This window comes from Podarcis bocagei, assembly GCF_964188305.1.
Source record: "Podarcis bocagei genome assembly, chromosome: 17".
Taxonomy (NCBI): Eukaryota; Metazoa; Chordata; class Lepidosauria; order Squamata; family Lacertidae; genus Podarcis; species Podarcis bocagei.
In genome coordinates, this window is record NC_138143.1 from 43,566,442 (window position 1) to 43,581,701 (window position 15,260).

At 47.1% G+C, this 15,260-nt stretch overlaps 1 protein-coding gene across 5 annotated transcripts in view; it reads right to left on the minus strand.

Moving 5' to 3' along the window:
* Positions 1 to 9,701: 9,701 nt before the first annotated feature.
* The window catches only part of VANGL1 (VANGL planar cell polarity protein 1), a 58,018-nt gene continuing 52,459 nt past the window's right edge, over positions 9,702 to 15,260 (minus strand). For all 5 annotated transcript variants that reach the window (XM_081177303.1, XM_081177304.1, XM_081177300.1 and 2 more), the window contains 2 exons: positions 12,756 to 12,990; positions 9,702 to 9,996 (listed from right to left, as the gene is read on the minus strand). In XM_081177303.1, coding sequence (XP_081033429.1) covers positions 9,736 to 9,996; positions 12,756 to 12,990 — 496 coding nt within the window. In that variant the 3' untranslated portion in view covers positions 9,702 to 9,735. The remainder of the gene's footprint in view (positions 9,997 to 12,755; positions 12,991 to 15,260) is intronic.

Below are 15,260 nucleotides of genomic sequence, written 5' to 3' on the forward strand. Positions count from 1 at the left end.
ATTTAAAAAGCAGCTTTGTCTACTAACTAAGCATAAAATGAGTTAAGTAAGTGAAGAATGAATAAGAGACACATAAGGAGGGGATAAGTCATTGTGCTTAGATGCAAAGCTATGCACCTTGTTTTTCCTAATAAATCTATAAGCCTGATTCTCACTGCATAGACAGTGCATGGAAAGGAGAGCCCAAAACATTATGGCACCTGAGGCAAACCACAAAATGGCACCCTCTGCCAGGGAAGAAGTGGTGCGTGAATAGCTTCATCAGGACAAAAGGGGAATAAAGATCTACGTTGGAAGAGATGAGCAACACCTCCTATTCACCAAGAGGCAGAATGCGGATCTGTGTGCTGCCAAGGAGATAGCAGACCCAGCCTTCGAGGAGTTGTCACTGCCACCAGAGGCGCCAACTTACGAAGCAGATGGGGGGGTGATGTCACACACGTGGCATCACATCACAATGTCAGAAGCAGCTGGGGCCTGTTTCCACGGCAGCCACAGGAGGCAGTGGCCGTGGAAACCTCTCCACGCTCAGCCTCCTCCACCCCGATGGCTTGGAACATTGGGGAGGCCTTCCCCCCAAAAAAAATTATTGGGGGGGCCCAACATAGTCAGGGGCGTCACAAGATGGCACCCCTGACTGCCATCACGGCAGCAGCAGGTTGTGCATTTCTTGGAGGATTTATCTGTTGCCCGTGTGGATTTGGCCACCTGAAGCGGTCACTTCCTCTTGCCTCATGCGTGGGCCGGCTCTGGTTTTGCTCCTCCACCAAGATCGGAAAATATACTGGGCTCCCTGCAAGCTAGGAACCTTTGGCATGGGCAGGAGTCCCCTGGCTCCGTTGGGGACTTTTCCCACAAGGTTCCTAGTGAAGCAGGTGGGAGTGACCTCCATTCTGATCTTGGTGGGGGAGTGAAAAGATGCAAGTCTCCCTCCCCTTCATGGCCTTCAGAGCCAGAATTGAGCTCTGCCACTCCTGCAATTCGTTAAGGAAAAACAAGATTCCAACTGAACAGTAGGAAGAGCTTTCTGATCCTTAACCTATTAAAAAGGACTGAACTTACAATGCGGTTGTGCAGAACAATTGAAAAAGACAAGGGGGGGAAACCCACCTGTGTGGGTGAATTTACAGGCAATACAATACTGATTTAAGGTGTCTTCCTTATTGCAATCCTGTCTTTTTGAGGCCCATGGGGCTTGATGCCCTTTATTTGCCCCCCCAAAAAAACACATTGATTGTTGACTGCTGTCGATATATCACCTTTTAATATCATTTGCTGCTTGACAAACATAGCAACCCCGCAGTACTGTGAACAGCCTGAAGTATGAGGCAGTATACAAGTTAAATAAATAAAAAATAACAGGGGACCAAGCTGGACAATACTCTGCAAGATGCAAACTCAGTTTCTCAATGCTGCTTTTTCGTACTGACATGCTGCAATGGAGGGCTGTGATTCGGATTGTAACAGCCTTTTGCTGTTGCAATTTGATTGCTCCAAACTGAACGTAACATCGCACCATAAAATGCAGGAAGGAAAAGCTTTTGGGCGTCGGCCACGGGAGTGACTGAGAGGGTGCTGAAAGACTGGCCGGCCTTTATCTTGGCCAGAAATGTGAGTGTGCTCAGGTTGCTGCCCTTTCCTGGTAAATAAGAGAGACAGCCTAAGGGGGCATCAGTCTCTCCCAAGCACACGGTGTGACACTGCAATATGCAGCACTTCAGCAATTCTTATATTAATTGCCCATGGAACACATGGAGAAATTAAGGGAGTCTTTTCTACCCACCCCAAAGCTACCCTTGAAGAAAACCACTGCAGCTATGATCTGCTCTTCTGAAATCTGGTAGGGTCCATGGCTCAGAAGGCACAGGTTTCATCAAATTGTCTCCAAAATTAAATGATAAATGTTTCTTTTTTCTTAAATGAAAAAAAGAGTTGAAGGTGTTCAGTCCCCAAACCCCTGGACATGTTTGCTCATTACTTGTCACGCTTAATCCACTCTGGAGGGACTGCTATGCCTGCCTATTTCAAAACGGGGCGAGGGATTGACAGCTGCATTTTTTATTTCCCATTTTAGTGAATGAGGTGAAACAGCTTCATTTTTTTACAAAACCGCTTTGGACCAAAACATGAGTCAGATTGGACAGACTTCAAACAGTTGCTTTCCAAAGTGATGGATACAGACCCAATGTTGTGGCTGGTTTAACACCCCAAATAAGGAGAGTGATCAGAGATCCATTTTATACCTCACCTAGAGCACTGCACAAGGAAAGTAAAACTAAACGCCAGAGGAAGAATTCAGCACAAACATTTCTACTTGTCTGATGGAACAAGCAGGGGCGGAGGAAGGGGGGTCCGCCCTGGGTGTCACCTCTGAGAGGGGTGACAAAATGCCGGGTGGCACTCACCGCAGGGCCTGCACTGCACCCGAGCCACACGGATCTCCTGAGAGTGACGCCTGCAGGCTCCGCGCTGCCCCAAACGGTCCGCCCGTTGCCTCCCCCTCCGCTGAAGGGCGGCTGAGTGGGAGGAGGCGGGCAGACTCCTCGGAGGCCTTGCGGAGCATCCCGTCCCCATAGGCCACTGGCCCCGCCCCTGGGCACAGGGCATGCACACCGCTCCAGGAGCCCCATCGGTTTGCTCCGCCTCTGAGAACAAGCTGGCCTCTCCTTCCTCTGTGTGCTGTTCCAGGGGGGTTTCCTTCTGACACCCCCCAAGCCAACTGCAGGGACGCAGGAGGAGGTGTAGGGAAGCCCTGTTGCAGTAGCAGAAGTCCTTGTGCAGGCTTCTGCTGGCAGGTCCCATGAGCTCAATCCTGCCCCAATAATTTGCACAAGTGCAGCACTTGTGCACACCTCTAATCTCTCTCGCACAATTGTTCATGGAACAGCAATAACAGCTACTTTGTTTTTGCTGTTTGTTGAGCCCAGCACAACACTAACTTTCCAGAAGGAAAACAAGCTCCATCTACTGAATCAAAGGAAATGCCAACGCCACAAACATTAAAATTTCCAATTCCGGTTTATTTCAAATTAACTGTACAAATATGCAAAGTGTAAAAGGGTTTCAATTTTAAAAACAGCTATCAAGAACCAGTTTCATTGCAAACACTTGTTCATGTTTGACACACAGTACATTCAGTGTTACAGGCAATTAGGAATTCCACTTAATTTACTTCAATCCACAATTAGAAAACAACAAAAAAAAGGAAGAAGATCACACCGTATATATATTTGACATTAAAGTTACGTGTGCAGAGAAGCTGTCTTAAAAAAAATACCAGGGACAAATAGACTGTCATACTTAATACAATTTGTACAGAAAAAGGTTGTCAGGCTGAACAGTGCACAGTGATCAAGGGAGGGGAGTGTTCAGCAGAAAATACCTGCTCCCAATACACAATAATGCTGGATTAAATTAGGTAACAACAGGCACTGAGGAGAATTACAATACTTCACAGTTAGGTCTGTGTGAGCAGCAGACCAGAGCAGCCAAGTGAGTCAAGTGTGGTTTCCACATGTTTGTTGTCGTTGGGGAAAAGCTGGTGGCCTCATGTCAAAACATCTGGAGAAGCTGACATGGTCTGTCTCCCCCAAGGACTGGTCAGCATCAGCAAAGCGAGTTTTTGGTTACCACAGCAGCCAGTGTGTTTGAGCATACTTTAAGAACCCCTGTATCTGACCCACATCTGATAATAGCTATTTTATGAACAATATGGATAGGCTTATGGCATGACATTATTCACACAGTAGTTGCTGCTTGGTAATTTGGTGTAATTTGTGAAATCGGTGACTGCGTGTGTTAACGGCTGCCAGTTAAGCAGCATATTAATGGAGTTGATCCCATCATTTCAAAGCCATTGTTTCTCATGCCATTAATGTAAATGATGAGCCTCAAAGAGGCTGGTGGTTGGGTGTGAAGTCTAGCTTCCATGAAAGGGAACTCATGGAGCCTTTTGTGACAGGGAAACCTGAAACCACCACGGGACGTGCATGCAGTCACCTCAGGAAGATGCAGGGCATGTTCACATGGAGGTGTGTAAACTTCCACATGGGTTCTGCACCAATTTCTGTGATAGTGCTGTTTCCAAGAAGTGCCACTAAGACAGCAGAAATCGCTGTGTTGGCATATACAGCACTCTGTGTGAAGGCACCGATTCACACAGATAATGTCTGCCACAAAACATTGCTTGACTGCTGGCCATCGCTCAAGATGACCATATTATTGGGATCCCAGTTGTGTGTGTTTGTCCTGGTCCCAATTTTGAGAATTATTAAGAATTCATATGGCTGTTTCGCTTAAGTTAATTTCCTATACATCTCTCTTCTACAACAAGCATATGAATTGTTGCTACTCCCCAACTTGTGAGATCCTGTGGCAAAGTAGATAGGGTTGCAGCCCCGAATACATGTGTGGTGTTTCTAAGTGGAAAGAAAGGACAGTGTAGGGAACTGCGGCAGGTGTGACGTAGAAATTAAGGAATAAATGTCAACACCATATGAAACAAAACCTTCCCCTCCTCCATGTCTCCCTCCAATCTGTACATTCATTTTCCTGTCCAGGCAAACACCTTGTATGCCAAACGGACAGGATGCCCAAATCGTTTTGGGAATTCAGACTACAGTTCCCTGCTCAAAGTCAGTTTTCAGTGTCAGCTATATTTGGTTTTTCATAGGTGGGATGAGGGTGGTTACATTAATCTGTTCACACAAGAACTAACTCAGACAGAACATTTTTTTGTAACGGTTATGGACTCAGTCACATAACTCTACAAAGCAACACATAGATCTGTGGGCTCACTGGCTATGCACACCTCCCCATAGATGCATGTAATTTCTACCACATGATCTCCCCACCCCCCAACATCCCCAATACCAAATCAGATACATGGTCAGAGAGGTCACCACAGCAGGTATAAAGACAGCCACAGAAGGAAAACACTATCGGGGGTACAGCCCTAAGTTTTAACATATGAAAAGCAGCACAAGCAAATCACTGACAATGGACAGTGGTGTTCCCACACAGAAAAACAACCCATCACATTTGCTTTGTCAGCACGTGTCAATGAAACAGGGTCTGTGCTATGCAGCAGAAAGCAAGTTGTCGGCTGCAAACTGACCAGCCGGTCTTAGGTAAGAAGGCACCCAAATCACAGTGGAGGCGAACAAGGGCCAATGTGGAATTACAGTTGCAGCATGGGAACTGCTTACGAGTGGTCAAGTCTTACGCAGCGCTTGTAAACGACTGCATCCACACCCAAGTCAAAGAAGTGAGTGGCAGGGCCACTTTCCATGGCAAGGTTGCCATCTTCCAAGCAGTGGCGTAGCGTGGGTTGTCAGCACCCGGGGCAAGGCAAGTAATTTGCGCCCCCTAACCCATGGATTTGCGCCCCCTAACCCGTGGATTTGTGCCCCCTAACCCTAACCCCCAGATGTTGCGGCCGGTGCGGCCGGCCCCCCCTGCGCCCCCCACGCTACGCCACTGCTCCCAAGGGAAGGTAGCATGCCACCCACCAGCCCACCAGGTTCCTGGATATAGAGTTGACTGGTTTAAGGAGGAACGTGACCACACCAAAGCTCACAGTGGTAACATTACATCAGCCCAGAGTCAAAAAGCCCCCAAAGCTTTACACAACATTGAAAAACATACCAGCTACACTTATGACCAAGAATTATTTTTAAAGAAAAGGATTTTTAAGTGAAACTGGAAGAGGAGTTTTCTATTCGCTCTAGCCCTCTGGGATTCAACTGCATGAAGTTCATATTCGTAAAAACTGCATGGTTTAAATGGACATCACAAAGCAGCAATATGATAATAATAATAATAATAATAAGTCTCCCTTCCAGAAAAGCTCTGTAATTTTACTGCTACTGTGTTACTGTCGGTATGGCATATTTGATGTCTAAAACACACTTTTTTTTTTTACAAGGATTGATCACAACTTTGTTGCAACAATGTCCTTTTGGTGTTACAAACAAGGGATGGAGGCACCAAGAAAATGAGAGAGTGAAGTGGTTTGTCTAGTGAAACACACACTCCGCTCTGGCAGACGGAAAAAAGACAACAGGAGAGCCCCCAGCCACCCACATTCTTTCAAACTTTGCAGATCTCAAAAGAATGCAAAAGTAAATATACCCAGCAAATAAGGAGAGGTCTGTCCTCTCATCCAGGTTTAAGCAGCTAAGGTGTTAGAACAGGCAATAACTTTCAACTGAGCACATACTGGAGAGTTCCTTTCAACAACAAAAAAAGTTATAGCATTCTAAATCAGAGGGTGCAGATTAGAGCTAAAGGAAAACCCCAATTCCAAAGCAATTAACGTTGCTTCTATTTGGTTCTTTCCTACATTTTTTACATTTCACAAGCATTTGTCACCTAAGAGTACAAAAGAAGGTTAAGAATGTCAACATTTCCTGAGCAAATAACCTCCAAACTTTAGGGAACTGGAGAAGGGGGGAAATATAAGGTAACTAGTGCTTGAAATAAACTCCTCTGCAGCAAGCAAGCTACAGACCTCTTTGGCTCTGAATTCACACTCACATGTCAATGTGACATTCCCTTCCAGTTAAGATGGTATCAGGCAAAACAGTTTAATGGAATTCATTTTTAGGAAGTGGTCACCCAGCTTCAGCAGTTTCCATAAAATGGGTTTGTAGCAATGAAGACACCAGACAGGGCTGTCATTTCCTTCATTAAAAACCATTAGGTATGTTCCAATTTAAAGAGACAGAAAGCACTACCGCTCCTTAAATAAAAAACACACAAGCTAAACTGATTAGCATGACACTCAGCTGAAGAAGTAGAAGCATGAAATCAATCTTATTAAGAAGAAATCTCATTGGTGTACCCCCTGCTGTTCCCACTCCCTTTGAATGACTTGGCTTCCTCATTTAACATCGCTGCAGAAATTGAAGAGGTTATCAAACACACATCCACAGCAGAAAGCTCTTTTTCAGCTTTGAGAAGGACAAGTGTCACAATGCATAGATGTCATTCATGGCTTGAAGCCCCAAACACGGAGTTCAAACCAAACTATTTAGCTATGGCTCCAAATTCAACTAAGGCCTTGAAGGTGTGATTAGGGCCTTGTTGGCTTGGGATATGTGTCTGTTCTTTCTACTCACACTCTATTATTCTGCCTTGGCATAGGAAGTTTGGATCCTTTGCTATGTTTCAGCCAGCCAGGAAGTCCTCAGCTTGGAATACCACCTTCCGGCTCTGCTCAATTTAATGTGCCATCTAAGATGTTCAGATTTAGACCAAGAATTTACAGACCGATTCAAAAAGACTTCTAAAAATTATATGCAATGTGTCACCGGCAATGTTTTTTACACAACTGTGCATGTTGGTAATACAAATCTGCCAGATTAAGAAAAGTGTGTGCTATTTCTACAGAGCATTAACAGAGACCAAAAAACCCCACAAATGGCAGTGTGGAGCAGTATCGATCAGTAAAACCGTACTGGAAACATGTTTTAATAATTAAAGAAATGTTAAGAAATTAGTAGTTATCTACAGGTACTGTGAGGAAGAATCAAAGATTAATTGGCCGATTTGTTATTGCTAGATATAGTATTTTTATCAAAGTTTCAGGAAAAAACAGTCTGCTTCCTGATTTGAATGAAAAGTTGAGTAAAGTGTGGCAGGGAGCCTCAAATAATTAATTAACATATTGTAGGCATTGGTGGAATGGGAAAATACATTGAACTTGAGAGTGTGTATGTGTTTTTGAATAAGCAAGCAAGCATTGGCCTCATTTTCTTAATTATTGGAACACCTGAAGAAGACACATGCCAAGCAGTGTTAGCTACGGCTTACCATTATGAAGGATCTATCTGGAGTGAACAATTTGTGGTAGTATTATGTTTATGGGACTACTCCTTCTGTTAAGTGTTAGGTTTTATTAGATTATCCTTAGAAAATAAGCTAAGATTAGAAGAAACCCTCATCAAACAAGAGCAGATGCCAGCAAACAAGAGCAGATGCCAGCACAACCTGGAAACTAGGATGGAGTAGTACCAACAGTACCACAATGGCCAAGGAAACATGCAGGGATCCACCAAAATGGAGCTGTGAAATAACCAGAAGGACAACCAAGTTGCCCCCACTCACACACTGGAGAGCCAGGGCTTGCCCTCTCCTACATGCAGAGTGACAGGGCTGGTGCAAAAACCAGTCACCTCCCACCCATTCTCCATGGCTGAGAAGAGCAACTCCAGTGCAGGGGAAAAGACAGAAGAGTAGCAAATGCATGAAGTCCTTCTGCCTTGCCAAGTGGATGAAGGCTTGTGGGGTTTTCCACTTGCTTCAGGCAATGGAGATACTCAGAAACAGTAAGAAAATTGCTGCTTTCGAAAATGAAGTGAGAGGTTGGGGTATGACTGAGGACTTACCAGGATAAAAGCATCAGTGGCAACCGCAGCTGACTCCCACGGTCAGCTGAGTGAGGGGGGCTCCTGGAAACGTTCAATGCAGCTTGGTTTCAAGTGCCAAGTAACTGTCTGCATCTCGGAAAGTATTCCCTGCTCTGAATCTAAGATTCCCCTCCCCTGCAGGCATGTGCTGGTAAAGAGACTTGAAATTCTTATTCTTCTCCAGGGGAATAGAAAACCCTTTTAAATAGGAAATACGCCCCCCCCAATCAAATTGGTCAGACTCCAGTAAACTCCACACTCTTCTCAAACATTCTGCAACTGCATAAATATATATAAGGGAGAGGGAGTAATGAACAAACCCTTGAAAGGTTAGAAAAATAGATTAAGAGAGATCTACACACAAGGAAAGAAGAGGGTGCTTAACACAGTAGGGCGGGTGTATAGCCTTAGGAGGCTGAAAGGAATGAAAGCCATTATGACAAACCTATTTATGTACCAGACACACACCATTGGTCATTATTCAAACAGCTACAAAACAGGGTGCTGGTGGTGGGAAACTAACTTTGTCAGTCATTGGAAAGGTAGAGTTATGTAGATGCAATTCCCTTCAAAATACATAAATTGCCTTATTTCAGAAGCAGAATGTCCTTCCCACATCAGATAGTGCCCAACAGCAATAACTGAAAATCCCATTCACAGAAGCTCAGTTCTGGCATCCTGACAAACCATGAGAAGGAAGCTTCAACCATTTTAATACAATGCAATGTCTGCATTGACAAATCACAATCGAAGGCATCTCTTCCCTTCCAGAAGCTGGGGCAGTAGATGCAACATGGGAATGAATTTATGGGACTGAATGCTGGAGAACTGAAAGCGAAGGCAAGTGGGCGGCTTCAAACCGTGAACTGCCTACCATATGTTTGGAAGTTCAAACCACAGTTTTCAGTTCCGTAAACCATGGCTTTGTATAAGAGATGACTGCCAAGAGCCAAGCAAGCTTATGAGAGTTTGTGAAAAGCTGTTTGTTGAGGCATACAGAGGCAGTCTGGGGTGGAACAGAAGTACCACATACACACCAGGAGATCTAAGGCAGGGTGGCAGGCAGAAGCAGAACACTACATGGGCTTACAGGCCTCTGCAGTGTACATGAACCAATGAACATGCCCAATCCGTGAGCTCTTCAGATCTGTCAAAAGAGACCCTCCTCCACTCTCTTTCCAGATAAGTGTGGACGGTCCATCGTCTGTTGCTTTTCAATCTGAACAAAAATGAAGCAACACCCCCCGCAAAAAAACACACACACCTGAAAGCATGAAGTCAGAAATTACCTTCTCATCATCTACACATGTTTATGGCCTCTAAGCTAGACTGATGTTTCAGACTGCAAGCGAAGGGCAAACTTATGACATTTGGGGTCTACAAACTCCTCTGAGATTTTGATAAATGGAATTTTCTTCACATTAACAACAAGGCTGAAGTCCAAGCACTTGAGGACGAACACAATACCATCTCTTAATCCTTTTGTAACAGCTTCCTCACTAATCAGCGTCCAATGTTTGGAGACCCAACGATCTTTGTTGTACTGCAGGGTTGGGCCTGGACTGAGGTAACGTTCCAGGAAAGCCTAGAGAAAAGCAGTTGAGAAAAGAAAGAAGGGAAAATGAGGTCCAGTGTTGTCCAGTAACTTTTCAGCTCAAAAAATACAACTGCCAATTTAATTTGATTATACAGGACAATGTCCCTTGTAGTTTTGTCTAGTCCCCTTTCCAGGTCTCTATGCTATCTGCCATAAGCAAAGGAAGACTTTGGAGTTTCAGAGGAACTACAAAAGCAGTATCACTTAGGCCCAATGAAATGAGCTGCTCTGCCAACCGCGCAGGATTGAGGTCATTTTCTCCACACCAGATCCATGTGACCAGCAGCCCCTCACCCTTCCAACTCTTTACTGAAGGGCCCTATCCTTGACTAGCGGAACTCTGTTGAGCAAAAGCAAAGACAGCTGACAAAACACCGGCTGGGAAGCAAAGTGCTTTGGCTTACACACCTGGAAGAACAAGTTATGCTTTCAGGTGCTTGCTCGATACCACTTCTATTTTATTCAGTGCAAACACTGGGGTGTGGCAGAGAAACTCTGCCAGAAGCCTGTTGAGAACTCACTGCTGTGAAGAGCAGAGCCAATAAACTGTTCCCATGCACACTAAAACTCCTGGTAACTGTCATGGTTAGATCACTTAGCAGCTGGATGGACAGACTCAAGACAGGAAGCTGAAGAATAGCCACTCCACTGTGAATGTAGAGCCCAAGGGCAAAACTGCAAAGAGGACATTAATATCAGGGTTGCTATGTAGAACTTGTGGTTCTGTGTGCCTACAGAGACACCTGGAAATGCACCTGTCCATAATGGCAGCAGAATCTGGAGATTTCTAGGAGTGATAAGGCGTTTGCCCATGTGCAGATGGCGCTCTGTAATGAGGCAAGGTGGAAGGCAGAAAACGCTGCAAGCAAGCAAAGGGAAATTTGTGACTGCACTGTTCACCTGTGCTTCAATCTTCCGTGCCATTTGCTCAATCTCTATAAGCCAGGGTGGCTGATAACCACTCACCTGTGAATATGAATTGTTCCCAGATGAGCTCCTACTCTCCCTCCTATGAAAAGAGAAGGGAGCAGCCCCTCCCACGCTGCCCTCAGGGTTGTCTTCCAAAAGCTACCTGTGGAACTGTCTTATCTCCTCATCTGCCTTTTCAGAGGGCAGGCTGAGAGCAGCATCTTTAGCACCCAGTAGCATCCTTTCTTAAAATGGGAAGCATGGGGGTGATATTCAGGAGATATTCTGATGGCAGAATGAAGGAACCATCTCCGGGAAATTGGGAGGGGGCACAAAAAAAGAGGAAGAGATACCGTTCCACAGGAAGTTTCACAGCACAACCATGTTTTCTTCCCTCCTTTCCCAAAAACCAAAATCTCCAGCAAACACCAACACTATCTAGCATGTAGCCCTAGAGCAGTGTTTGAAATTAGCCAGACACCAGGCACAGTTTGACTACTGGCCACTTGCAACCTATCTCCACCATCTGGAGGTGCATGCCTGAGGGTCATTTAATCCTGACTTGTTTTCACACACCAATACCACATCCTGTGGAATTCTATCAGTTACATTCTATCTGCACAATCAGAATGAATTTCAAGAACCAAAATGCTTCTTCTGTGCAGCCTGAGCAGGAGCAGTGAACAACATTACAGTTAATTGTTGTAGCTTGTTTTCCCTTACTCCACTCCACTGCTCTGTTCACAGTTGTGAATAATGTTCTTACATTAAGAATGCTCCATGTCACCATTAAGAAAAAGACATAGGAATATGCCAATATATATATGGACAGTCACTGGATAAAGTTCTCAAAGTTCTTAACCTAGCTCAAGGTAGTCATCTGAACGAGCCAAATGTTTAACTGACAATTAATCACAGTCAGTCCATCATTTGAAAAATAAGATTTTAGAGCCGTATTGCCCCAAAACGCCAACCAGACATTCAGTTTTGGCAACTGCAACCCTGGTTTATGAAGTGATTTGGCCCCTAGCTTATATCTCTGAGCTTCTACCACTGCCTTAGAGATGCTATACAAAGTTTGGGGCTTCCAAGTGAGAAAGCACCTCCTGACTCCTTCCATATTCTTCACACAAAGAAAGGAGGAAGGAATCAGGAGGTGCTCTCTCACTTGGCAGAGAAACCTCCTGGAAGCAGTTTGAGGGGCTCTCTTGCAGCGAAGAAGGGCCAAGAGGAGAGGAACCCACACTTTTGGACGTTGTCTCCCTATGGGGCAGGAAGGCCTTCGCTTCAGGCTCAATACAACCCAGCTGAAACGGGGACTGTCAGCAGGCAAAACAAGGACGTGCACAGCTTGGCACTGTGCAAGGCAGCAGACTCCTAATGTTTGCAACCCCCTTTGTGACTCCCTTCTTGCTCTCTAGAAACAAACCCGGGGGGGGGGGGGAGTAGGGTACCAAGTGTGGGGATGTGGTCAGCAAAGGGAGAAGGGTGTTGCTAAGTGAGCAGAGCAAGGGATGGCCAATTATCCCGTAACCCTGAATTTCCAAGGCTGCTGTGATCCGCTGTTCCCATTCTTCCACATGCACACCCCAACACTGTTGTTTGCCTGCCTCCAAGGGGTTTACAAGGGGGGAATATAGGCAGCCAGTGGCATAAAATGAATAAATGAAGACTTTTGCACACACAAAAAGTAGAATTCAGCAACCCTGTCCCTACTGGGTGTCTACACACTTTCAAGCATATCCTTGCAACCTATGGCAACGGTGAGCAACGCGTAAAAGAAAGCTGAGATGCTCAGACAGCTGAATTCTGTGCCAATAGTGGCATTCCTGCGGTACCTTTGGTGTCATGTTGTTGGCAATGCAGAAGGCCAGATGTTGCAGGATGCTCTCCATGGTATGGTAGTGCTGCTGCCTTGTAGTGCGGAGGTACTTCTGCAGCCCTCTTGCCATGGATGGGAAGATGGCTTGAGCTGCCTCGCGGGGATCCATCACGTCGCCTGGGGCTTTCGGCTGCTCCTCTGCCTGAAGGCGCTTAATGTGGGTGAAAGCTTCTTCAACTGCTACCACAAGCCTGCATGCCAAAGGACAGGAACAGGGATTAACATTCAGGGTGAGCTGAACTAGAGCAATGTGGTCCAGCCTGCTTTGCATAATGTTCCCAAGATTATAGGGGCTGCCCATCCACAGCAGTACTTGCATCTGATGCTTATCTGTATGGACAGCTAACCTCATCCAAATGATATGAAAAGTGTATTTCACTGCTGTCAGGGGTTTAGGAGCAGAGGCACGGGCAAGGGAGGAAACAGAGAGCGAAGGGGAGGAGGCAGAAGAAAAGATGAGTGATGACGACGACCCGAGATCTCCTAGTCTTTCCAGTGAATCAGAGGATTCACAGAAAGGAGCACCAGTGGCCAGGGCAAGGGGGGAGTCAAGGGGGGCACCCCAGGAAGATAGAGCCAGAAGGGACTCAGGGGGGAGCAGCTGGAAATCGGGACCAGCGTCACCGCCAGGAAGCAGGGAAGAGGAAGGGAGCCAGGGGGGAAGCGCTGGCAGCTCACCACAGGAGGGAGGGCATGAGTCAGGAGTGGCCACACCTCCATCGGGGAGCGAAGAAACGGTTAAGAGGAAGGTGGAAGGTTGGGCGCGCGCGCCAAGTTCAAATGCAGAGGAAGGCGGCGCAGTAAGCAGCCCCGAAAGGGAACCAGGTCCTAAAGCCCGGCGCAAGGAGGCAGGAGGGTCCGGGTCAGCGTCAGAAGAATCCCGGAAGGAGGAGGCCCCGGGGGGTAGAGGGACCCAGAGGAGGACAGTCAGGCGGAAAAGGTGGAGCAAGGCTAGGATATTAAGCTGGTGCTCACGGGGCGGAGACTCAGACGGAGCTTCGCCGATCTAGCTACTAGACGTAGAGTTTGCGCGCAGCAGCGTGAGAATGGAAACTGTAATTCAATAAAGACTTTTACTTAATGATCGCTGGCTAGCGTGATCCTCTGTGAGCTAGGATCTTCAAGCAGCTCTGACAGTAAGCTCCGTCTCTCCATTGTGGGCATCTACAGCCTCGAGGAGGGGAGAGAAACAGGTGCCTACTAGCGAGCTCACGAACGGCAGACGACATGACGGCTGAGCAGCAGATAGAGGACCTCAGAAAAGCAGTGGCACAACTGAACGCCGAGGTTCTCGCATCCAGGAAGAGAGAGGAGGAGGCAGCTGCCGCCTGCAGGGATCTCCAGGTCAGGTTAGACGTGCTGACAAAGCAGACACCCCGGCAGGAGGGAATTGGGTTGGCGAGACGGACAGGCGGGCTGGTCTCTCACTTCGATGGGAACCTGCAACAGTATCCCAACTTTAGAGCCGACGTACTGTGCGCACTGCAACTGCTGCATAAAGACTTTAGAGATGAACAAGAGAGAGTGGGGTTCATCATGTCCCATCTGCATGGGGATGCGAAAGCATGGCTACGCAATTTATGGAGAGATAAGGATCCGGCGCTCCAGAATGCGGATGCCTTTATTAAAGCGATGGATGGGTGCTTTTTATCAAGTATTGACGTGGATCTTGCACGGAAGGAGGTGCATGGGCTGAGACAAGGGAGGGCCAGCGTCAGGCAGTATCATGCCCGCTTTTTCGCCTTGGTCAGTGCCCTGGAATGGGACAGAGATTCGGCTCCTGTAAGAGACCTCTTTTGGGAGGGGCTGCACAACTCGATTAAAGATGAGATCGCGAGGGGGGAGAGACCCCGAACCACCCAGGAGGTCGTTCAGAGGGCACTGGCAGTGGGGGTGAGGCTGGAAGGACGTCCGTGGAGCAAGGACGAAGGGCGTGGAGGGCGCGAACCAGCCGGGGGCCCCTCCTTCCTTCCCAGAGAAGCAGCGCGGGCGCAATCCACGCCTCCGCCAGGAGGAGGAGCCGAACCTATGGAGGTTGGAGGTGCAAGGGCTCAGTCAGCAACCAGAGCCCTAGCACCGGCAGCAGTGAAAGCGAAGCCTCCTAGAGGGAACAGGAAGTGTTACGTCTGTGAGGAACCAGGGCATATGGCAAAAGAGTGTCCCCAGAGGCCCCACAAGCTCACTGCAGCCTCAGCAATGGTGACTGCAGCAACGCAGCAAGGAGGACCACAGCAGGGAAACGACGCAGTCTGGCTGGAGGAAGAGGCACTGGGGCCCAGCCAGACGTGTTAGTGACGCAGTCCCCAGAGATTTTACAGCCCGTGAACCCCCTCCCGCCCAAACCAGTAGTGAGGCTCACAGCATCTCTCCAGCTGCCCAATGGAATCACCATAGACGTGCCAATCACCATTGACTCAGGCAGCAATGCGGACTTTATAGGGCAGGACTTTGTCGACAGGCA